General features: G+C 35.7%; 1 protein-coding gene across 23 annotated transcripts in view; it reads right to left on the reverse strand.

Annotated features, from left to right (window-relative positions):
• Positions 1-25,969, reverse strand: part of ADGRL3 (adhesion G protein-coupled receptor L3) — an 873,224-nt gene that overhangs the window by 455,218 nt on the left and 392,037 nt on the right. For 22 of the 23 annotated variants that reach the window (XM_055297496.2, XM_055297489.2, XM_055297484.2 and 19 more), the window contains one exon: positions 22,171-22,384. In XM_055297496.2, coding sequence (XP_055153471.1) covers positions 22,171-22,384 — 214 coding nt within the window. Of the gene's footprint in view, positions 1-22,170; positions 22,385-25,969 lie in introns of those variants that run through there. The other variant, XM_055297511.2, reaches the window with a different exon arrangement.

Here is a 25,969-nt window from a genome sequence, read left to right on the forward strand (position 1 = left end):
CTGATGAGCAAGTTTTAATTAATCTCAACATTAAACAATTTGGAACTCAGATATCGTTTTCCATGTAAAACTGGCAAACAGACTAACCAATATAAATATTGTTGGCAATGATTTTCCTGCCTTATCCCTGCTGTGACTTCCTTTTTACAGTTAATAGCTTCACAGTTGATAAGGCTTATCTACATAAACACTAACAAATAAGCATTATCTCCCATTCTAACAGAATGCTAAACTGTAAAGAAAAAAAAAAAAGGCAATTTTTAAAGTGAAAATAACTATTACTTTTTTCACCTTAATCTTAAGCAAGCAATTCCAAATGGTTCACAGATAGTCAGTGAAATATTAATTTTCCAAAAGAAGATAATAAGCTTGTTTCAAGAACACTGCCACATGATTTGACTGAGATGACTGAATGTCGCTACCAATACCATTATAGTTCTAAATCATATCTCTATGCTGTTGCATATTTCAATGATTTAGACTATTGTCAATTAATAGTACAGATAAATAAAAGTTATAGTAAATTCCATGTATCTATGAACTTATAGTGTCCCCAAAAAGAAAACAGAGACATATTTAGAAAATAAAATTCACAGATGAAAATTTTACTTCCTCATTCTTATTATCTCCTTGTACATATGCAGTAAAATTGCAGAAAGGCCAGCAAAAGAGGCAAATAAATAATAAAATAGCTAAGTAACAAATTTCAATACATAAAAAAAATGTGGATTGAATGAGTTTGCAAATTGTTTTTTTTTTCCTTTTGCATTTCTAATATTCTCCTCAGTTTTTATTTGTTTTGGGGTTTTGTTTGGTTTTTACTTCAGTTTATTTATAATGTCAACTGTATTTATTTAGAAGGTTTTTTATTTTTCTGTATATTCTCTGAAATAGTCTTTAGCATTTTATAGTAAATTAATAGGAACAGTGTTTATGCTGTTAACTTGATCAATGGAAGAAGTAATAGCATTGTTAGATGCTCGGCCTCTGCCAAGTTCAAGGACATCATGACTGGATCAGATGGAACAAGATTGGGAGTATGAAAAGTCAAAGCTGTGTGTGCAAATGTGGGAAGCTGGTAGGAGGCAGTCAGTGGAGGCAGACTGGTCCAGTTTAATGGGCCTTACAGATATTTATTTACTGCTCTCCTCCTATGGAATGCCACCACCTACTTCCTAAGACAGAAGCTTTGGATTTATTCTATACTTTTTTCTTTTCCTCACGCTCTGAATCCAATTAACAATGAAACCGCCTTTGCAAAGATGATGACAGTGAGAGAAATCTAGCCTGGTTGACTCCATCTTGCTTCTAGCTTCACAGACTGGCTGTTCTGGCTCTTAGAAAAGAGCATGGGCCAGGCTAACCCTAACCACAGGAGGAATTTAGTTTATAGTTTAATTATGAAGCAAGGATGATAATAGTGCCTCCCTAAAACTGATCTCTTCCTTGTTCAGGAGCTGAAACTGCCTCTTTAAAACTGATGAAAAGTCACAAGATTAGGATTATTGCAGAGGTCTGAATTCTGCAAAAATGTAGGCATAGTTTTTATAATTCTTTACTGCTCAGGATTCAGGTAGCCAGAGGTTACAAGATTTGTGACTTCTTCAATTGTAGGTAATATCACTAGTGTAGAACCTAAGATTTTTTTTTTTTTTTTTTTTTTTTTTGGCGGAATCTCTGTCACCCAGGCTGGAGTGCAGTGGTGCAATCTCGGCTCACTGCAACCTCCGCCTCCTGGGTTCAAACGATTCTTCTGCTTCAGCATCCTGAGTAGCTGGGACTACAGGTGTGCGCCACTACACCCGGCTAATTTTTTTTTGTATTTTAAGTAGAGATGGGGTTTCACCATATTGACCAGGCTGGTCTCGAACTCCTGACCTTGTAATCTGCCCACCTTGGCCTCCCAAAGTGCTGGGATTACAGATGTGAGCCACTGTCCCCGGCCAGATTGGTCTTTTGAGACTTTTTTCAGACTTTTGCATTCTGGCAGTCGACTGGTTCCACCCACACTCATGACTCATGACTCCACCAGTTCTGTGAGCACCCAACCAGAGGCAGACTTGATACACTGGGAGTGTTTTCCACACCCCTATGTTTGCATCCTCCACTCATCAGCAGCACCCATTCCCTAGTCCCCTGCCCACCAAACTGTCCTTGGACAACCCTAACCTCTGAGTTTTTGGGGAGACTGATTTGAGTAATAACTCCTCTTCTGCATGGCAAGACTAGTGTTAATTTAACTCTTTCTTTACTGCAATACCACAGTCTCAGTGAATTGCTTTTGTCTGTGTAGAGGGCAGGAAGAATCTGCCTGGCAATTTCAACACTGTGGTTTTCTCTCAATTCAGTTTCCCTTCTCCATTCATTCTACAACCACCCTAAATCAATCCTCTCAAATCTGGACTTGTTATGTTTCCAATTGGTCCTCATACCCGCATTATTTTCCCCTTAATTCTATCCTCATTATGCAAGACAGGGACTCTCCTAATGCAAGAATTTATTTTGCTTCCTCACTTAAAACTGCAGTGAGACATCTTCATGATCACTATTACGGACTAAATTGTCCCCTCTCCCTGCCCCCAAATTCATATAATAAAGCCCTAACCTCCAACGTGACTGTATTTGAAGATGGGGCCTTTAAAAAGGTAATTAAGGTTAAATGAGGTCATAAAGATGGGACCCTCGTCTGATGTCCTTATAAGAAGAGAAAGAGACACAAGGGATGTAAGGGCACAGAGAAAAGGCCAAGTAAGGACACAGTGAGGACTTGTCTGTCTACAAGCCAAGGAAAGGCCTTGACAGTACCTTGATCTTGAACTTCTAGACTCCAGAAATATGAGAAAATACATTGCTGTTATTCAAGCCACCCAATCTCTGGTATTTTGTTATGGCAGCCTTAGCAAACTAACACAGTCATTAGAAAATTCGATGCTCTTAACATAATAAGCAAGCTATCATTTTGCCTTGACTGTAGATACCTCATCTTTACAGCTCTCTGATTCACACTTTAACTTCAAATGTTCACCAAACTGCATTAGTTCACTTCAGATCTGTGCAATCCCATACTTCCCCCTTAGCCCATGGTAAAGCCTTAGCCTAGAATGCACTGTGACTCCCTTTTTTTTATGTACAGTTTAAGACTGAGCTAAGATTCCAACCTCTCTATGACATTTTCTAGCTCACCTCAGGCTGCATCAGGAGCCCTTCCAGGTGATACTTTAATTACCTGTATCACTCTCATTGCATCTACCATATTTTATGTAAAGTATTTGTCATCTCTCCCATTAAGTCTCCTTGTAATTAGGGACTATTTTAGTCACGTTTAAGTTCCCAGCATTTAGTATGATTCCGGGCTGAGCAGTGTATGTGGAAGAATATCTTAGATGAAGACTTATTTTCATGGGCATTTTGAGTCTGTTTATGCTGTCAATCCTGGACTTGCTCGGCATCAATTCTCGATACTCATGTCACATACGTAAGCTTTTCACAAAGGTCTATAGAAATACAGAAACCGGCCGGGCGCAGTGGCTCACGCTTGTAATCCCAGCACTTTGGGAGGCCGAGGCGGGCAGATCACGAGGTCATGAGATCGAGACCACGGTGAAACCCCGTCTCTACTAAAAATGCAAAAAAAATTAGCCGGGCGTGGTGGCGGGCGCCTGTAGTCCCAGCTACTCGGAGAGGCTGAGGCAGGAGAATGGCATGAACCCGGGAGGCGGAGCTTGCAGTGAGCCGAGATCGCGCCACTGCACTCCAGCCTGGGCGATAGAGCGAGACTCCGTCTCAAAAAAAAAAAAAAAAAAAAAAAAAAAGAAATACAGAAACCATGGATATGTGTCACTTGCTTAAAAAGTAAAACTTGCGCTTTTTTGCATCAAGGTAATATTATTGCCAAAACAACAGCATTTTGGTTTCTCTTATATGTTAAGTTTGAAATCAATGATCTTGAACGATACATAATTTACTTGTGTCCCTAGACTATAAGTAGAACCACTTACACGTCACAATGTTCACATAGAATATGGAATAATTAATTAGAGTGTATATTCTTGCACTCATTCTGACTTCAGTAGAGTTTGCCAGATGCTTCTACAGAGTATGATCACATTATCTATTTAGTATTATTGTGGACACACATTTGCTGTTGACTTTTCTTATGAAACATCAAGTTCTCTCTGATAAAACAAAATTAACAATCTTCTCCATTCCATGCCTATACACAAAAAGTAAAAAATATTATTTACTCTTTTAAGATCCAAATTCTATGAAAATTACTTCTTTATTTTCTGTGGAAGTGAAAGTTATAATGAGACGAATGTAAAGGCTCCCTCAAAACACAGAATAGTTTACTTTTGATTTCCATTTTGCTGCAAGATACTTTCTTTTTATAATCCAAATTTCCTAATTTTTTGTAGACTTTGTGATTATAATATACTTTTTAGTTTTTTTTTCCCTTTTCTTTTTTCTTTTTTTTTTGAGACAGAGTCTCTCACTCTGTCGCCTAGGCTGAAGTGCAATGGCATGATCTCAGCTCACTGCAACCTCTGCCTCCCAGGTTCAAGTGATTCTCGTGCATTAGCCTCCCAAGTAGCTGGGATTACAGGGGTGCGCCACCACACCCAGCTAATTTTTGTATTTTTAGTAGAGATGGGATTTCTCCATGTTGCCAGGCTGTTCTCAAACTCTTGACCTCAAGTGATCCACCTACCTCAGCCTCCCAAAGTGCTGGGATTACAGGCATGAGCCATTGTGCCTGGCCACTTTTTAGTTATTTTCTATTCGGACCGAAACATTTGATTACTGCTAAAAACAAGTTTTGTTTTTTTTTTTCTGTTACAAATGAATCATACCTTTTACTGTGCATTATCTATCAATGTCTCATTTAGTATATGTGTTAAAAAACAAGAAATGTTAGGACTGTAAAAACTGCAGCAATTATTTTTAGAGTAGAACACATGGAATTATTTTACTGCGTTTTAAAGTTCAAACTGAACTAAAGAAAGGGGAAGAAAGGATCATTTGAGTTTCAATATTATTTCAAGACTTTTTTTTGCTAAGTCATATTATACAATGTTAAATATTTAAACAATTTTAACATGCGATTCATTGGTTGTTTCATTCCGAGAGAAAAAATATTATGGTATTTCTTTGCATCTTTTATAGGCATTTTATTCCAGAGCAATAATACCAGCAACTAAACAATTTCAAAAAAATTTTAAAAGTTATAGTTAGTACTAAGCATGGCTCATGCTTCTATATCATTTTCTTTTAATTATCTAGACCTCAACAACCTAGAGTGGAGGGCAGACACTGACATAATGAAGGCATCCAGGTCTCAACTCAAAATCAGAAGCACAGCCACGTGGTTCTAGTCTTACAGAGGAATGTATTTATAAACAAAGGAGAACTCTGATCCCATTTTCACTTTGTGGCCTTTTAACCTAGAACAGCCCAGGGCTTCAGTATTCGTTTCCCAGACCAGTGATGATAAGACAGGGAAAAGACCTTAGGTGCAAAAGTTATGACAAAACTAAAATTAGAATTCAAATTTAATTAGTGCCAAATGTCTCTCTCATGCAGGATCTCCAATCAGATTATAGGGCATCCAGCACTCTAAATGCCCCAAGATGAACACTGAGGTACTGATTTTTTTTCTTTCAGAATTGAAGGACCACCGTACGGGAACAGTGTTTATCTCCTTTGATTGGCTCGGTTTTTGTGGATGCATATGGTGCTGCTGCAGGACCCTCAAAGATTCTGAGATTTGGAATCTCTGTGACCGGGGTGAATGGTGCCATTAAACTGAATCCCAGATGTCAGGGAAAACAAACAAACACACACACACACTAAGAGGAATGGGAGCTGGTAGGTTTAATTTTTCAAAAGCATCTGTTCCTTGTTCATTTTTTCTTACTGAAAATCTTCTAAGTGCTCAGATATAAGTGCTGTATTCCAAAAACTTCAAGCGTACATAAAAGAGCCTAATTAAATACTTGTGGTTCTAGTCTTACAGTGGAATGTGTTTATGAGCAAAGGAGAACTCTGATCCCATTTTCACTTTGTGGCCTTTTAACCTAGAACATGACCAGCTATATAGAAAATGAGTAGCAATATATATTTGGAAAGAGCTCTGAAGTTTTCTAAACTCCTAGGCTGGATTGTTTAAGAGCCATTTCCTTACAAGTGTAACTCATTGGTAGCAAACTTTATAGTCAAACCCTTCCCTAAGAGTTTGATAGTTTCGATTCCAGAATTTAGCCTGCTAGGTTTAAAAATGTAGTTGGCCATCCACTGTGCTGGTTATTTCATTCAGAGGAAAATGCTGGAGTGTTGGTAATGCCTCTAATCCCTAAAATTCTATTCCTGTTAATTACCAATGTAAATAGTGTGTGGGTGACTGTTACTTATGTGGTCTATCAAAATGTTTTCAACAATATTGACAGAATGAAATGCCACTGTGAGACAATATTCACAAGGATAAACCCCCTTTTCTAAAAATCTATGAATATTATTGCTTGAAATATCTTACTTTAACAGAACAGAGAAAATCTAAGAAATTCAATTATTCAATACCTAGGCCAAAGGAATGATTTGTGGTGATATGATATGCTACATTTCTGATTAATATAGTGACATTCTCATAGCTCAAAATATAGCCCCTTTTAAGTGTGTAGATGAACTCCTGAGTTTACTTTGAGAAACCAATAATATCCCTGCTCATAGTTGTAAACTATTATATAGTATTATACTTGGCATTGTTATTTCTAGTGAAGGATAAACTGTTTTGTGATTGTTCTGCATAATAATACTGAATTGCCTTTGAAGTAAGGGATGGATAGTTTTGATTGTTTCCCCAGCATCTGTCTCTCAAGCTTTCTGTCAAGAACCTGCAGATTGACCTTTGGTGAGCTTCGTTTCTTCATTTTTCAATATGTGCTTCACAGGAGATTGAAACCAATCTTAGCTCCAAGGGTGGGCACTGATTGGCTTAAGGCAGGGTTTCTCAATATTGGTAATATAGACATTTGGAGCTTGCTATTTTTTGTTGTTGGGGGCTGTTCTGTACGTTACAGGATATTTTGCAGCATGTTTGGCCTCTTCACAGTACAAATCACTAACATCTTTCCAGTTGTGACAACCAACAACGTCTCTATGCATTACCAAGTATTCCACGGAGGCAAAATTACCCCCAGATGAGAGCAACTGGTTTAAGGCGATCTATGCTTCCCATCCTCTCACCAAGTAATTACTTTAGAGATATGATGTCAAGCTGATCCAATAAGGATAAGTGGGTTTTTCTGGAAAAGTAGGGATAAAGAGGCTTTTCGTTGGACTTACTGAGTCTTAAAACTGCTTTAGTCTTGATCGGGAGACCCTAGGGCTACTGGGGGTTATTACACATTGGAATTCTAAGGAAGCAGCCCAACCAGGGTTGGCAGATATAAGACAGAGAAGTCATTTTAGCATGGATCAAGCAACTCAAAGGCCAACTTCATTATTCAGTTATCTGAACCAATGTATTTCCATTTACTTATTAATCGTTTACTTATTTTACTAGTTATTTTTATTTTTTATCTTAAATTAGTTAGATTTTATCCCACTTAAAAGTGAAATTTCCTTAACACATTTGTGATCTAACAACATATATTCACAGACAATCAAGCAGAAGGCAGAATACTTGAAAATGTGTTTTAGAAAACATAAATCACTTTAAGACACATAGATGATGGAAATACCTAAGTATAGGGTTTGAAAGACCTTAAAATGGTAGTGCTTCCACTTATCTGCTAAAGGAAGATACAAACTGATTTTTATTTCTCCATGCACCTCTGAAAATCTTTTCAAAAACAATTATGTTGTCTTCCTTAGCAGAATGGCCACAGCTGAATGCTGACAGAATAGTCCCTACCACCACTGGCATGAAGTATGATAGAGAAAATTAAAATTGAAATATTTATGAGTGTTAGCATGTAAACAGATGCTTTTGTAATATCATCTAGGTTCTGAAAACTGTAGGAAAAATGATAATTTATTTCCAATCATGGTTATTTGGGCTTCCTGAACAAAATATCGAATACGTGCAAAAACTTGTTCCCAAAATTATGACCAAAGATTATTGTTTTCTGTGAGAATTAATAGTTTGAATTCATTGAGTAGAGCTCATTCATATTTTTAAAATTGTGTTTAATTGACATAAATTGATTAGGAAATGACATATTTTGTTGTTTTTATAATTACTAAAGTTAAGATTGTGTTCTATAGGTTTCAAAAACTGGTCGAATGGTAGAATATTAAAGAGTATATATAGTTCTATAAAACAAAAAGATAAAGGAATGGGTGTTCCCTGTGTGATTTGAAAGGAAACAAAGTATCTTTACTGAAATTGGCCTACTAGATTTTTGATGCATTTGGTAATAGATAAATTGAAAACTTGTAAATCACAATGACTCAAATTCATAGATAATTTTAAAGTAAAAACGTAACATCATTCTTATATAGAAATGTAAAGGAAGGAGTGGGGTAGGAAAAAGATACTATCCATACTATAGAAATGAAGCTTGATATTCCGGAATCTTTAAAAGACTGAATGCCCCCAAATAAAAAAAAAAATGCCCCCAATTTCTAAAACTTTTCTGATTTTGAAGGTTAAACTGCATATGTTGTAAGGATTTTCCCAGAACCGGAATTCTATACAGAGAAGTCACATAAGAAAAGAATTAAATATCAATGGGCAAGTAAAACATTCACAAATGTAAATATACCATGTTTTTTTTAGAACGTGAAGCTAATGTATTGCTAAAGGCATAATAAAGAGAGTTTCTTTTTGAGACAGGAATTCTTTAGACCCTTATATTTTGACATACATAGAAAAATAAACATTATCAAAATCCAGAATGACACCTCTGATTCAATAATAGAGGACCATGAAAAACGTTGATCTCTAGTCACAGTAATAACCTCTTTGGCACTCTGGTGCTATCCTTGTGGAAAAACAGATTTTTCTATGTTTATAATAAGCCTTCAAAGCAAGTATTCTAAATTGCTCCAAAGTAGCGTGTACCAGGACATGTGGCTTGGATGCCAAACCAAAGCCTATTGCAAAGATTTCAGACCACATGCTCTGAATTTACAGAAGGGGCATAAGTATCTGAGGAGTAGGGGGGTCTGATTTCTAAACACCTTCCTAAACCTAACATGATTTTGGAGCTCCAGGAGACAACTTTTTCTTAAAAAAAAAGTCTGCAGTTGTTGAATATCTCATTTCCAATTCATTTCCTCTTTTTTTTTTTTTTTTTTGCAATGGAGCCTCACTCTGCTGCCCAGGCTGGAGTGCAGTGGAGTGATCTCGGCTCACTGCAACCTCCGCCTCCCGGGTTCAAGCAATTCTCCTGCCTCAGCCTCCCGAATAGCTGGGACTACAGACGCATGCCACCACACCCGGCTAATTTTTGTATTTTTAGTAGAGAAGGGGTTTCATCATGTTGGCCAGGATGGTCTCGATCTCCTGACCTCGTGATCGGCCCGCTTTGGCCTCCCAAAGTGCTGGAATTACAGGCATGAGCCACCACGCCTCGCCCATTTCCTCTTTTAATTAGAAAACTTTCAGTTTAAATCAATTTTTTATCTTGCCAATAAATGGAAGATACACTTTTCTATCAAAATAACAAATATCAGTCATTTTGCTTTCCAAATAAACTAGTTCAGAAAATTTATTTATAAAATTAAACTTGGAGTAAAGGCTGTTGTGACTCAGAAAACAATACCCCAAAATGAAGGCCTCGGAAGTGGCCACAGAAGCATAAATTTTTCTCTGACCTTCTCCTGTTCTCTTGCCTCAGTCCTATTCACCCTGGAGGCTAGCCATAGAAACCAGAACCCCTTTTCCCCAAGGTTAGCCATAATACCTAAAATCGTTACTCTATCTTTCCCTCCAGTTTTCCTTGGAAAAACTGACTATAAAGAAATTATCTAGGCCAGGCGCAGTGGCTCACACCTGTAATCCCAGCACTTTGGGAGGCTGAGGCGGGTGGGTCACTTGAGGTCAGGAGTTCGAGACCAGCTTGGCCAACAGGGCGAAACCGCATCTCTACTAAAAATACAAAACTTAGCCAGGCGTGGTGGCAGGCACCTGTAATCCCAGCTAATCAGGAGGCTGAGGCAGGAGAATCTCTTGAAACCGGGAGGCGGAGTGAGCCCAGATCGTACCATTGCACTCTAGCCTGGGCGGCAGAATGAGATTTTGTCTCAAAGAACAAAAAGGAATTATCTGACCTACCTTGTTTGACTGTAGATGATAAAACTCCCATTGCAGAGAGGGTCCTGCGTCATACCCAGAAGAATGAATGATCTGAGAGGCCAAGAAGAATCTAGACAGATGCACCTTGCTGGGTTTCCCTACTCACTCAGTCTATTAGCATTAGGCCACAGCATTTTGTGCAATCATATTTCTACATGGTTGTCCATACTGTGTTGAGCCTAAGTATAAAAATGAACAATTTATCCTGTATCTTTGGGTCTTCATTCTGAAGGCTTCTGTGTATACATTCATAAAATTTGTATGTATTTCATCCAATTCATGTGCCTTTAGTGAGTTGATTTTTTCAGTGAACCTTCAGAGAGCAAAAGGTAAGTTTTCCCTTGGCCCCTAAAAGGCATAGGTTCATATCCTTGTATTAATCTCTTTACCAGTTGGAGCATCAGCTCTATCATCAGTACAATAAAATAATTATGTCTGCTCTATCATCCTGACAAAATAAAAAAAAAAAAATTTTAAATAAAAAATGGATAAAATAGTCATTTATTCCTTAATAAATGAAAAAAGTAAGCTTTTTGAAATCTTAAACCATTAGATAACATTTTTTCATGAAATTAATTTGCATTTTACAAATATATGTCATATATACCTTATATACTTACATCAGAAGTTATGATCTCACTTGTATGTGTGTAAATGTGTTTGTGTGTTCACATGGATGCCAACACCACTGGCATACTATTTTCAAAGGTGCCACTCTAAGGATATTTGAGTTCATGCTGTAACCATCAAAACACATGTTCTTCAATCATTTCTGACAAAAAATTATAAAACAACAGATTAAAGGAATGTAGGGGATGAGATTTATGTTGTAGCTTCTTTTTGTTATTTGTTGCCGATATTATTTTATAATGAATTACAGCTATGAAATATGTATAGTTATGTATCTGATAGCATCTCATGAGAATCATTTTTCCTTCACGTTCGCTCACGTGTAACATTTTAGATGTTATGTACTTCAAAAATTACATTAAGATCCACTTTTCTGTTAGTTCGCAGGAGGTTCATGTTGCCCTCCAGTATCCATGTGGGCTTCTGCTGCTAATATTATTTATGCTTTTCCAATTCTATGCCTTTCCATAAAAAATTATACTACATATGTTTGTTGTTATAGTTGAACATTTTTTTAAATGTCACAGCAAGGAAATGCTAACTTACTATAAACCATTTGAAGGGCTCTATGTTTGCTTTAGAAACAAACTTAGAAAGTAATTCAGGATTGCATCTCCTCAAGGCGAGGATGATCTACTTGAATTACCTAGAAAGGTGAAAAACCTGTATTACGACAAATTTTGCAGAGATTAATTTGTGAGAGAGCAGTATGTTTTGTGTCCCTAATTTCTAAAATACATACAGATAAATAATTCCCACTGTCTGGAAGATTTTAACTGATGAAACTGGCCATAGGTATTTTTATACCAAATTATAATAAAAAGACAGATATTTGTGGTTTGGAGAGAGAAAGAAGATAAAAATGATTGTCTAAGTAGGTAGAAATATGTAGCTATAACATATATGAGAAATACATATGAAATATATATCACCTATAAAGAAAACCTGAAGGCTATACCATATATCCAGGCTTTGGTGGACTTCACGTGTATAGTTGTAAAAGTAAAAAAAAAAAAAAAAAAAAAAAAAAAAAGACCATTACCATGAAACAAATAAAAAAGTCAATGTTACTAAATCAGGGGATCATATTATAATATGATCTTTTAAAAAATGTTTGTATTGGTAAAGAACTGTCATAAATATTTCATATAACATTGATGCACTACATTTGCTAAGTAAATTCAAATCTCCAGGAGAACATTAATATGTAATAGTAAAATATACAGAGTTGTTCAGATGATTATTGGTGAAGGTTTGGGATCAAAGTGGCTCTAAATAATTCAACAACATCAATAAGCCTCAGTGAAAAGGTTCCCTTTAGTTCAATTACCATCTACTCACCTTTTAACCCATAGACAGCTAGTCTCCTCCTTTTGTAACAACTATCTCTCCTTCTTGTGTTTTTATTACTTTTGAAGTATATTTTCTTCTTTTTATATTACAGCATTCCTGTAGACTTATATTCTTTGCCAAGCATTACTTTCTCAATACACAAACGAGTCCAAGAAACAGTTCCAAATGTTTGTTTTCAAAAATTGATAGTACTAATAGTTATGGGCACTAACATTTTTGGAAAGATCTCAAGTCTTTTTAAGCCAGAACACAAACACATATATATTTATATATTGAAATTAGCCCTTATGCATGAAAAAAAAAACATACTTCACTTTTACCATTTGGAATCATAATTACAAATAGATACGATTTACATATCTTTTTCTACACAAGCGATAAGGTAAATATCTAACTTTACAGAAACCATTATCAATTAATGCATTTTATCATATTAACAAATACTAGCATAACAGTTATTTCCCAACTTTTTTGAGACAGGGTATTCCTCTGTCACCCAGGCTGGAGTGCAGTAAGGCAATCACAGCTTCCTTCAGCCTTGAACTTTCAGACTCAAGCAATCCTCCCACTTTACCCTCCCAAGTAGCTGTGGCCACAGGCGTGTGGCACCACATCCAGCTACTTATTTAATGTAATTTTTGGTAGAGACGAGGTCTCACCACGTTGCCCAGGCTAGAGTTGAACTCCTGGGCTCGTGGAGAATAATAAATAAACAATGAGTCCATTAAAGCTTATGATTGGGAGACAGATACAGTATTCGAGGAGGCAAACTTCATAATATGTTTTCAGTGTAAGCTGAGCTCTGGCAGAGAATGAAAAATAAAATCAGAATGCTACACGATAATAAACTTATGTATATAATAAACCAAAGTTACTAGTGTGGCACAAGTAAAAATTCACTTTCGTTTTTATAACTTATTAGCAAAAGGTTTGATTGTGAAGATTGCTCCGTCTAAAGTCTCTATATAAAACATTAGAAATTATACAGCACTCAGTTAGTTATATTCAAGTCTGATTACAAAAGGCTGGCATAATACATTTTCTCATTTACAAGTATTTAAAAGTAACTAAGGGGCAGAGCAAGATGGCAGAATGGAAGCATACACCGTTTGTCCCCTTCTGCTGGAAGAGCACATTTTAACAACTGTCTGCACACAGAAAAGCTCCATGACAAGAACCAAAAATCAGGTGAGCAATCAAAGTACCTGGTTTTAGCTTCATATTGCTAAAAGAGGGCACTGAGGAGAGCAGGAGAGGCAGTCTTGAATCGCCATTGACACCCCTCCCCATTCCCTGGCTGTGGTCATGAGGCACAGAGAGAGTATCTGTGCACTTTGGGGAGGGAGACACAGTGACTGAGAAACTTTACACTGAATTCAGTGCTGCTCTGTCACAGCAGAGAATTAAACCATGCTGGGCTCAGCCAGCACCCACACAAGGGGGGAGCATTTGGACCAGCCCCAGACAGAGGGGAATCACTCATCCCATGGGCCGGAATTTGGGTTTCATGGCAAGCCTCATCACTATGGGCCAAAGTGCTCTGGGGTCCTACGTAAACTTGAAAGGAAATTTGGGACACGAGGACTGCAATTCCTAGTGCTAGGCTGGGCTTAGAGCCAGTGCACTTGGGTGGCATGTGACTTAGGAAGACACCACCTGGCACAACTCAAGGAGTGCTTGTGCCATCGCTCCTCTAACCCCAGGCAGTGCAGCTTATAGCAACAAAAGTGACTTCTTCCTTCTGCTAAAGGAGAGAAGAGTGAAGAAGAAAGAGGACTTTGTCTTGCATCTTGGATACCAGCTCAGCCACAGTAGGATAGGGCGCCAGGCAGAATTGAGGCCCCCATTCCAGGCCATAGCTCCTAGATGACATTTCTCAACACATCCTGGGTCAAAAAGGACCACTGCCTTGAAGTGAAGAGCCCAGTCCTGGAAGGACTTATTACCTGCTGACTAAAGAACGCTTGGGCCCTGAAAAACCACCACTGATACTCAGGGGGTATGCAACGGGCCTTGGGCTCTGAGACGTGCTGGCTTCAGAAAAGATCCATCACATTCCCAGCTGTGGTGGCTGTGGTGAAATACTTCTGTTTAAGAAAAGCAGAGGGAAAAATAAAGAGGATTTTGTCTTGCACCCCAGCTATCAGCTCAGCCACAGTGGGATAGGGCAGCAATGACAGCCTTGGAGTCCCTGAGTCAAGGCCTAGGCTCTTAGACAGCATTTCTGGACTGCTCTGGGCCAGAAGGGAATACACTTCCCTGAAGGGTCAGTTCCAGGCCTGACAACGTTCACCACAAGCTGAGGAAGATGCCCTGGGCTTTAAGTGAACATTGGCTGTGGGCTGGAGAAACCCCGTGGACTAGTATTGGTGGGAGCCACAAGAGAGGATCCTCAGCCATAGTAAGAGGAGGGAAGAGTGGGAAGGACTTTGTATTGTGGTTTGAGTTCCAGCTTAGCTGCAGAAGAACAGAACAAAAGGTAAATTGGTAAAGTTTTTGACTCCAGTCCTTGGCTCCCAGTCAGCATCTCTGGACACTCCGCAGGGCCTGAGGAAGTCACTACCCTGAAGGGAAAGGCCTTGAGCGAGTCCCAGTACCATGCTGGCTTCAGGTCTGACCCAGCACAGTCCCAGTGATGGTGGTCACAGGGGTGCTTCCATCATTACACACCCTGTTCCAAGTGGCTCAGCACAGAGAGAGACACTCAATATGTTTGAGAGTAAGGGAAAAAACAAGTCTCTGCCTGGTAAGTGAGATAACTCTTTCAGGTCTTATCCAAGACCACCAAGGCGGTGCCTCTATGAGCCTGCAAAAGCCACAACATTATTGGGCTTGGGGCCCAAGTCCCTTCAAATACCTGGAAGGCCTTCCAAGAAGGACAAGCACAAACAAGCCCAGACTGTAAAGACTACAATAAATATCTACCTCTTTAATTACCAAACACTGAACAACACCTATAAGTATCAACAACATCCAGGAAAACAGGACCTCATCAAATGAACTAAATAAGGCACCAGGGACCAGTCCTGGAGAAACAGAGATATATGACCTTTCAGAGAGAGAATTCAAAATAGCTGTTTTAAGGAAACACAAAGAAATTCAAGATAGCAAAGAGAAGGAATTCTGAGTTATATCAGATAAATTTAATAAGCAGACTGAAGTACTTAAGAGGAATCAAGAGGAAATGCTAGACTTGAAAATGCAATTGATATGCTGAGGAATGCTTCAAAGTCTCTTAATAGCAGAATTGATCAAACAGAAGAAAGAATTAGTGAAATAGAAGGCAGGCTATTTGAAAATACACCATCAGAGGAGACAAAAGAAAAAAGAATACAAACCAATAAGCATGCCTAGAAAATAGCCTCAAAAGAACACATCTAAGAGTTACTGTCTTTAAAGAGGAGGGAGAGAAAGAGACAGAGGCAAGGGGGATTCATAGGGATAATATCAGAGAACTTTCTAAACCTAGACAAAGATACCAACATTCAAACACAAGAAGGTTATAGAACAGCAGGCAGATATAACTCAAAGAAGACTACTCTGAGGCTTTTAATAATCAAACTTCCAAAGTTCAAGGATAAAGGAGGGATCCTAAAAGCAGCCAGAGGGAAAAAACCAAACTGAAACAAAACAAAAAAAACCCAAATGACATAAAGCTCCAATACATCTGGCAACAGTTTTCAGTGGGAACCTTACAGGCCAGGAGAGAGTGGCATGACATATTTAAAGTGCTGAAAGAAAAAACTTTTACCCTAGGATAGTATATCCAGTGAAAATATCCTTTAAGCATGAAGGAGAAATAAAGGCCTTCCCAGACAAACAAAAGCTGAGTGATTTCATCAAAACCAGACAGGTAATGCTAAACGGAGTTCTTCAATCAGAAATAACCAAGACGTTAATGAGCAATAAGAAATCACCTGAAGGAAAAACAAAACAAAAGAAGAAGAAACAAACAAAGAACAACAACAAAAAAAACCTCCCTGGTAACAGTAGGCCAAAGAAAAACACAGATGAGTATAACACTGTAATTATGATGTATAAGCTTCTCTTGACTTAACTAGAAGGACTAAATGATGAACCAATGAAAAATAATAACTACAGCAACTTTTCAAGACATAAACAGCACAATAAGACATAAAGAGAAACAACAAAATGTTAAAAAGTGGGAGGATGAAGTTAAAGTGTAGAGTTTTTATTAGTTTCTTTTTTGTGAGTTTGTTTCTTTACACAATCAGTGTTAAGTTGTCATCAGTTTTAAATAGTGGGTTATAAGATAGTGTTTGTAAGCCTCATGGTAACCTTATGAAAAACATGCAATGGATACACAGAAAAGAAAAAGCAAGAAATTAAAGCATACAACCAGAGAAAAATCTGGGTTTGACCTTGTAGACTCCTTAAAAGAGATTCCAAATTTCCATGAACCATGCTTTGAGTATGGCTGCAATACAGGGTTAATAGTTCCTGTGGACAAAGGAGACCTAACACAATTCCCTTTAGCTTTTCCCATAAGCCGTAATGAAATATTTGAATCATTTACTAAAATTTTTAATTTTGAACAATGCATATTTCTTTCAAAATCTTTACAATTTCTTTCAAAATTAAATTAATAGCAAGAAATACTTGAAAGTAATTTAGCAGACATTATCAAAATGTACTTTCAGAATTGAAAGAAGCTAAATATTAGAAGAGAAGAAATAAATAAATGCCCTCCATATAGGAAATTTCCCATTTCTCCATATTCTCTACATTTGGGCCTTGGAAAAAGTTATCTTCCTTCTCTCCTTTCTTTTCCTTTATATTTAAAAAGACAGGCACACAGACAGTAATCCTTAAGTAATGTATTATATATTACAGGTTCTATGCCTTTCTTTCTTTTTATTACATAGAATGTGGATTCAATGGAAAAGTTCCTAACATGAGGAATTGTTTCTGATCTGTTATAGTTTATAAGAGAAATACGAGACAATATAATAGATCTGTCAAAGAAGTAAAGGAGAATACTTGAATGGAACAACTGGTGTATATAAATGCATTTACTGCAGAACACTTACTAGGCTACGTATACTCCAGAACCGCCACTGGCATTTCACCTTCTCACACGACTGTAAAAATTCTTAGCATCACCCCGAATGACTTCAGCAGAACGCAAGATCTTTTGTAACCTATAAAATTACTTTCAGTGCTATTGATATAAACTGAAAAGTAACTTTTCAGAAAGATGGGAAACAATTCTTTCGCTTTTTTTTTTTTTTTTGAAGCAGTTTCATTCTGTCACCCAGGCTAAGTGCAGCGTTGGGATCACAGCTCACTGCAGCCTTAACCTGGGCTCAAGGCATCCTCTCACCTCAGCAACCCTGAGCAGCTGGGACCATAGGTGCACCCCACCATGTCCAGGTAACTTTTTATTTTTTGTAGAGATGGGTGTTTCATAAAACATCCAGGCTGGTCTTGAACTCCTGGAATCAAGCAATACTCCTGCCTCAGCCTCCCAAAGGGCTGCGATTACAGGTGTGAGCCACAGCACCCGGCCTTCCCTCTCTCTCTCTTTTCTGCATGTTCCTAATGTGACTATTATATGAACACCCTGAGTCTAAAACAAAACTTAGATCGCTCCTTTAAATAGAAAAAAAAATACTCCTACTTTGTACATTTAACATCTATACTTGATAGAAAACTCAAAAGAAATAATTTTTAAATGTCTAGATTCATGATGTTTGATTCTAAGAGGATTCAAAATACAAGCAACATATTTATTTCCATACCTCCAGAAATAACTGCCAATATTTCTTCTATATTGTACCCACTGAAAAGCCCATTAAATTTAACTTGATTTTAAATACTCATTTTTTAGCTTTAAAATAATACATTGAGGATAAACATATAGACAGAAAGTAGATTGGACATTGCACAGGATGGGGAAGGAGATTGGGATGAACAGTAATTGGCATGCAGAATCTTACTGTGGTGACAACAATATTCTAAAACTGATTTATTGCAATGGTTGCAACACTTGCTAAGTTCACTGAAAACATCATTGTACAATTGAAATGAGTGAATTACATAGTACAGACAAATGCTTCAACAAATTTACATTAAAAATAAATCATTACATGAGAGAAGCCAGACAAAAAGTATATAATATATGAAACTTTTTATTAAAATTACAAAGTGGGCAAAACTAATTTAGAGTTTTCGAAATCAGGATAGGGCAATCCTTGTAGGAAGGAATATGGCTGGTGCAGAGCACAAGGGGGCGCTTCTGAGGTGACATTAATTTTCCGCCTTATCTGTGATAGTTACATGGATGAGCTTGATTTGTGAAAATTCATTGAGGTGTACATGTATGATATACGGAATTTTCTGTAGGCATATCATACATTAATAAAAAGTCCACAGCAGAACAGCAATAAACTTGTGAAACAAGGATGAGCAAAAGATTACTAGAAAAAAGCTATGCCCTTGTGCTCTTTTCTAGTGTTCTTCCACTTACATAGCTAGTATCACTTAGGTCTCTTCTGGTTCCACTAACACTGCCATCTTTCAAGAAGCAGCTCTAAGGTTTCCTCTCCAGTGAAATGCTCTTTTATATCATTTAGCTGAAAGAGCCTTCTTCCTTTAATCTCTTCAAAACATATAAATGAGATAAAAAGTAAAATGTGGAGCAAATGGTATAGTTGAGTTTTCTCATCTGCCAAAAAATACACAGTTTTATGGGGAGAAAACACGACTAACTTATTCATCCATCAAGCCCAAAAGTAACTGTCACGGTAAACTGCACATTGTAAACTTTCAAGTGCTGGTTAACAACTGAAATATTTCCATTAATAGTAAGGAATAACATGAAACCTAAGCTGAATGCCAAATGTAAAATTTCTAAAGTTATCCAGTTGCTAAATTGTCATTTTCATATTTAGATTTCCAAAGTTATGCATAATTTTTTTAAAAACTCTCTAAAATATACAAAAGTAAAACAAAAAGAAATAGAAAACATTCAAATAATAGAGTTAAGAAAGCTTTTAAGTGGTATAACAAAATTAGAGAGCATATTTATTTATTCATTTATATATCCAAAGTTGGTTTTAGGTAAAATCAACAGGCAGTCTGCCTTCTAGAAGCCTACAATTTGCTTTAGACAAGGCAGCTGTATGATAATACAGGTTTATTAATGTTTAGATGAGATTAAAGAGGGATGTAGATGATAATAATTGAGTAAAAGTATAAGTTCCTGAGAAGGACAAATAAATCTGTTGTGATGTTTTAATAAGTTCTCTGGTAAGATAATGAAACAGAAGTAAAGCATGGACGATTGGTGGGTGGTGGACAGAATGGCATGAGAGTACACGTGATTGGAGAAAATGCAATCTAGAAAGCAATGAAGAAAGTGGCTTCTCTAGACCATATATCAGATTGCAAAGCTCTACTGAAGAAAAATATGGAAATCAAGAGTTACAGCCTTTCAATCCAACTTCCAAAGTTTTCACACTTAGCTTTAATTTACACATCAGTATGCAGTTTAATTTATGCCTTTGTTCAACGTGTATTCACACATCTGCCTCAATGACATTTCATATCTCTCCTTGCCTGGGACATCTGTCTACTGCATCACTCTGAAGCAAGTTATGGGCTTTTTAAACAAGGCTAAACAAGAATACGCTGATAATAATGCTGTTTATACTGAATAATAATCCTTCATAAGACATGCTTAGAAATGTTTAGACTCTGACACTGTCTCTTTCTAGAAGTTTAAACAAAAGAAAAGGATTAAGATACCTTTTAAAAAAAACATGTTTTCCATTATGATTTCAGTTTAAATGCTTTAATCTATTTAAACTGTTTGTACCATTAGTATGATGTCCATATCATAAGTAGTAATTATTAGCACTATTTAACATGCTGTGGTTGGCATAATAGTGTAACTAAGTTCATTATAAAGCAGCTTAAATGGCCATGACCATCGCGTCTCTTGGGAGCTTATATAATAAAACCTGATTTCTTTTCTCAGAGAGTCAAAAACATTTACTTTGGACAAATCTAAATCTAGTACATTTAATAGTTAAAAGGCAAGTGAGAAACTTGCTTCTATGGAGAATTAACCACAGTTATTTCAGCTAACTGACAACTCATATTTGTGAAACCACCGGGAGGGCTTACACAAATGATTTACTAAAGGTGCTTAAAGTGTTTTTACTCTACAGATTTGTCACTTAGTGTACGCATCCCATATAGTTCAGTGGCTCCAAAGGATCTATTGTAACTACTTTTTTGAAATAATTACAAGATTAAAGGATTATCTTTGGAGCCGTTAATAATATCAATGAAAGGATTAAAACAATTTCAGTGAAAATAATATAGAGATGAAAGAGCTAATGCTTCTATTACATTTTAAGTGAAAAATGAATCAGAGAAGGGCAGCATTTCCTTCTCAACTCATATTCCAAATGAATTCTACAGAATCTTATGTTTGGTTAACTAAAACAAATAAAAATATCAGTTTAGTCATAGTGCCCACTGCATACTACTCATAGAAAACCACTCTTGAAACACTATTACAATAGCTACACGCAATGAAATAATCAGAACTCTTTCAGTCACAGCATTTAGTATAGTTGGAGGTATGTCAAATACGTAACGATGATAGAGACACACAAGAACAAGAAGATGCAACCAAACTTTTATCAAATGAAATCCCTAATTTTAATATCTTATTTCTTATTAATGCTCACCTTAGCATGAGCCATCATTTTAGTAATAGACAAATAAAAGCCCTCAGATTTGCCCATATTTCATTACCCTTCAAGTACACATCAGTGCTTTAATCATCAAAAACCTGACATATTATAATTGTATTAATAGTTTATATAACAGTAATTTATAAAAATAACATATTGACTATGAATGTATTAATTACACACAAAAATACGTATCAAAATTTTGAATATGAAGAAGACAAAAGGTGAAAAATAAGGAAGGCTCTCTTAAGTACAAAAGAGAGAATCCTTGAAATCTACTGTTTTTGTCTTTAGACTTCAATTTGTTTAGTTGTATCTAAAATATAGTTTTCCCTATATTTAAAAAAGTCCTTAAATAATAGAAGGAAAAGAAATAACTGAATAGCTGTAGGCTTATAGTAAAGGACTGACTTTATCCCTGATTTTTGAGAAAGCATAGTAATAGTGAACAAATATCTAAGAGATATATAATATTTAGCTAACTTATCAAGACATTTTAACATAATTTGAACCTTATGTAATATGCATTCCTACTGACCAGTCTCTTTAGAATCAAAAATATTTTTCTTACCCACTGATATTATATGATACATTAATTTATATGATGTTAATATGGCCATATTTAGATTGCTCAAATATTTAAATTAATTTCCTATGCTGAATAGCAAAAGAATACTTTTAAAATTATTTTCCAAGGCCAACTAGTCCTTAATCAATACTCTTACTACATTTTGATTAATGATTATAAAATTACCTATTAATTTTTACGTCTTTTTTTCCCTACATTGTTAGAAAGTTATTGTTAGCAGTAAAATAATTTTTCTGCCATATTTGGAGAAAATCCTATTTTTGCACATTGTGAAAAATACATTTATTCTCTCATGTCATGAACTCAATTCTAAAGAACACTATCAAAATAACAGTATGCAATGTCATGCAGACCCTGAAATATAATAGATAATCCAATAAATTGTAATACTTTCCAAATGCTATTTGCAATTAGCATTTTGGTGATATAGGGAATAGTCAGATATGGAAAAACTATTTTGAAGTATCCTAAAATACATAACACTGTTTATGTTCTTATGTTTAACATGCAACACAGATTGATGTTGAAGGTTTATATTGTGCACAAAGAAAAGACTATTAGAAGTATCATACCTTTGAGACATAATCTTATAGGCATCTGGCAGATAACATCGGATATTCTCCATCTGAGCAGGGTCAGAGTCACAAATTTTGTCATCAGTCCTGCCATAGTTGGCACTTTCTATCATGATGACGTCAGTCCCTGGACAGCGAAGCTCTATGGGATAGCTCTCACAGGATAGCTCTCTGCGGACCACAGCCATCGGAATTGGGGCACGGCTGAAAGCTGCCAAAAGGAAGAGGAAGAAAAGAGATGCCATTGTTACTACATACAAAGGAAAACCACATATGTTTGCTTTTCCAGTGTTTGGGGTAAATCAATACGAAGATATAAAGCAGTTAAGATTCATAATTTTAATTAAACTAGAATATTTTTCTCTTCAGTAACTTTATAAATATTTTTCTTCTAATCTAACCAAAACAGTTATTTCTTAAAATCTTTATCACACTTTCTTTCTTATAAATGGAAAAAGGCACTGTTGATTTTCTATTAAACTCTTGGCCTGGTGTGCCAGATTAAAACTAGATAGAAATATCATCCAGTTTATACAATCAGATATTCAAATAAACCTTGCAAGTGTTCCTTTCTTCTCTCTTTTTAATAACAAAATCATCATTGAAAAATTGCACTATTGCTGACAAATACACTTATTTAAGTAACCTATTTCAATTTTACAACGCACGTCCATTGTTTTAGGCAATACTTTATGAGCTCACTGTAGAACTAATGCTTGCTATTTATTTAAGAAAATGGAGATTCGATTGGAGGAAAAGTTGTATTTTCATTTAGCTCCTCCCCATACTCTTCCCCAATGTCAACAGGTAATTAATTACCCATGTGGAGACCTCCCAATTAGAATTTTCTCCACAGAAACAGACATGTGTGTGTGTTCTCCCGCTCCTCTTTTCATTTTACTCTGAAAATTTTACTCAAGTAGTATCACACTATACATATTGTTTGATATTTTGTATTATTTTATTTATAAATGTAATGATATATGATGGAAATCTTTCCATATCTGAATATCGTTTCCTTCATTTTTAATGGCTACATCGCATAAATATACAAATTATTTAACTGGTCCTATGTTCATGGACATTTTGAAAGGTCTTGGTGTTTTTGTGTCAAAATACTGCAAGGAAGCCTAAACCTATCTGCACACCTTGGCTGTAATATATTTGAGAAAACCTAATTATCCAAATATATTTTAAGGTACATTTCTAAAAAATGAAATTGATGAATCAAAAGGGCAATACATTTCAAATTTGGCAAATATCAATAGATTTCAAATAAACTTGAAAATGTATACTTTCTACCAATAATACTTTCTTTTTCAAAACTAAATATTATCAATTCCTTTAAGCTTTGTCAATTTGATAAAGAATGGTATAATATCTTTAACTTGTACTACTTTACTTGTACTGTGGAATATATTTTCATATGTTTATTGACCTTTTGTATTGCTTTTATTTGTGAATGGCTTGCTTACATTTATGTAAAATTTGCTGTTACAAAAGTTTTTTGTGTAAGAAAAATAAACATTTGTCCTTTATATTTATGAGAAATACACTTTTTCTAGCTTGATGTTTAATTTTAGATGTTTGCTGGACATATATATTTAATTTTTATACAGAAAAAGGTCTGCCTTTTCCTGTCAAGTTTAACAGTTTCCCTCTTCAAGATTGTGAATATAATCACTACATTATTGGAAAAGAGTCAAATGTTAATTTATGATAACTCAACAAATCTTCTTTTATAAGCATGTAATATAATTTTAAATGAAGTGTTTACTGTCAAATAAGTTGATTTCCACATTAAGAGAATCAGTTATAGAGAAACATACATGATAGCTTAAATTTGCATTTATAGTTGATTAACTCACTAATGTGCACATGCACAAAAGACATGTATTTAAATAAATATGTGCTTCTCTTCTTGTGGTTTTTTCACGAAGCATGAAATGTGAAAAGACGGGAGGAGAGAGGCAGGGAGGTGAAAAATGGAGGGGCAAAGAAAGAGAAAACATATAACTATAAATATTTTCACTTGAAGTTCAGAGAAACTATTGATTTGGTTTATGAAACATACCTATAATTTAAAAGTTGAGAGTGATATGGGTTTTTACCTCATTTGTATGATATTTTTGAAAAAGTAGGACTGTACCATAGACCCTAGGAAAAACTTCTTAACAGGTTAACAGGTCACTTGAAGTTACTCAAGCTGCACTGCACAGTTAATTCCATTCTGGTTGGTGTTCAACGTTTTATTTCTCTCTCTCTCTCTCTCTCTTTCTTTTTTGTGCACACACACATACACACACACCCTTAGAAGAATCTAGCACATCCACAGCATTGATTGAAGACAGCACAATTAAAGATTGGTTATAGTGTTATTTTTAAAGTTTGTTCTTGTGTCAACATTTAGCAAGGTACTCTCACAATAGACACTGAATTTTTGATATGTGCATTTCTATTGTCCCTAAAATAAAATTCTTTATCATTCAGAAATTGAATGCTTATTTAAATCTGAAGTCCTTTTCAACACTGAGATTCTATTTTCATGGATATAGACATTTTCATTAGTGTATTTAAAGTCTTATATAATAGAATCATTGAATTAAAAAAAGGACTTTGGTCAGTTTAAATAGAATCATAGAGGTGTTTTTGTTTTTGTTTTCACAAAGGCTCCTTAATATCAGAATTCCCATAAGTTTTAGAGTAAACTTTTAAACATTTATTAAGAGACAAATTGTTTCTTAACTTTTATAACCATTTTATAAAAAATCACATTGAAACTGCTTCCAAACATTGAATTCATCTAGCTATAGTATGTTGACTAAACCAGTCAATTAAGTTTTTTAAAGAAAGGTTAATGCAACAAAAAACAACAAATAAGCAAAAAGCATTTGTTTCGCTAAGTGGGGAATTTGATTTATTAAACTCATGGGTCAGTTTTGTCAAAACAGTGACATAGCTTTAATCTGGGTCTTCACTGTTAAAAATATGATTTAGTACCAGACACTAGACAGTTGCAAAGTCAGTTAAAATGTCAAGGCCCAAATTTTCCATGTATCTTTTGGACTTGTAAGAATGATTCAAAAGTTATGGATATGGCAATTTTTATGGAGAACCAGAGTTTATTTATGTATGCTTTCTTCCACTGAACGTATAATTGCATTTATATCAGCAGTAACCCAGTGACAAATTGCACTCCATAAACGATGGATGCTTTGTTTAAGGGAATTTGGTAATGGGAATGTATTGCTGGAAACTACTCTATAACATTATCTAATTAGCTATTTAAATTACTTTTAATTATGTTACTGTTTTAATAGCAACCAAACTCCAAAGGAAAAAAAATGATTTTTGTTAAGAAAAGTTTTTTGCCATTCAGTTATCATGCTACTAATGGAAAGACTTGGTTAGAAGAGGAAAACACTAAAACACGGAAAATGACAACAATTCAAATGCAGAGTAATCAGTCAAAGAGTCTACTGCATGTTGTGCTAGGTTAACATTGCATTGGGCGTTGTGGAGTGACTCATAACGTAATAATTTGGAGGAAAGAAGGCATATGCATACCTTCTTATGCTCCTTCCCACTTTTATTCCATGAGGTAATCTGTTATATCAAAGAATACAGTGTCATCTATTAAGTGTGTAATAGATATCTGCTGAATAAATTGGAAAAGTTTTAGATGTGAAATCTGGAAACCTTCTGCTGGGATGCCACATTTTGGAACTACTCACTGACCATAGGACTGACTAAAGGGACATGAACTAATTAAACTTCTCTGATAAAGATGTCAGAA

This window comes from Symphalangus syndactylus, chromosome 10 (assembly GCF_028878055.3).
Source record: "Symphalangus syndactylus isolate Jambi chromosome 10, NHGRI_mSymSyn1-v2.1_pri, whole genome shotgun sequence".
NCBI classification, from domain to species: Eukaryota; Metazoa; Chordata; class Mammalia; order Primates; family Hylobatidae; genus Symphalangus; species Symphalangus syndactylus.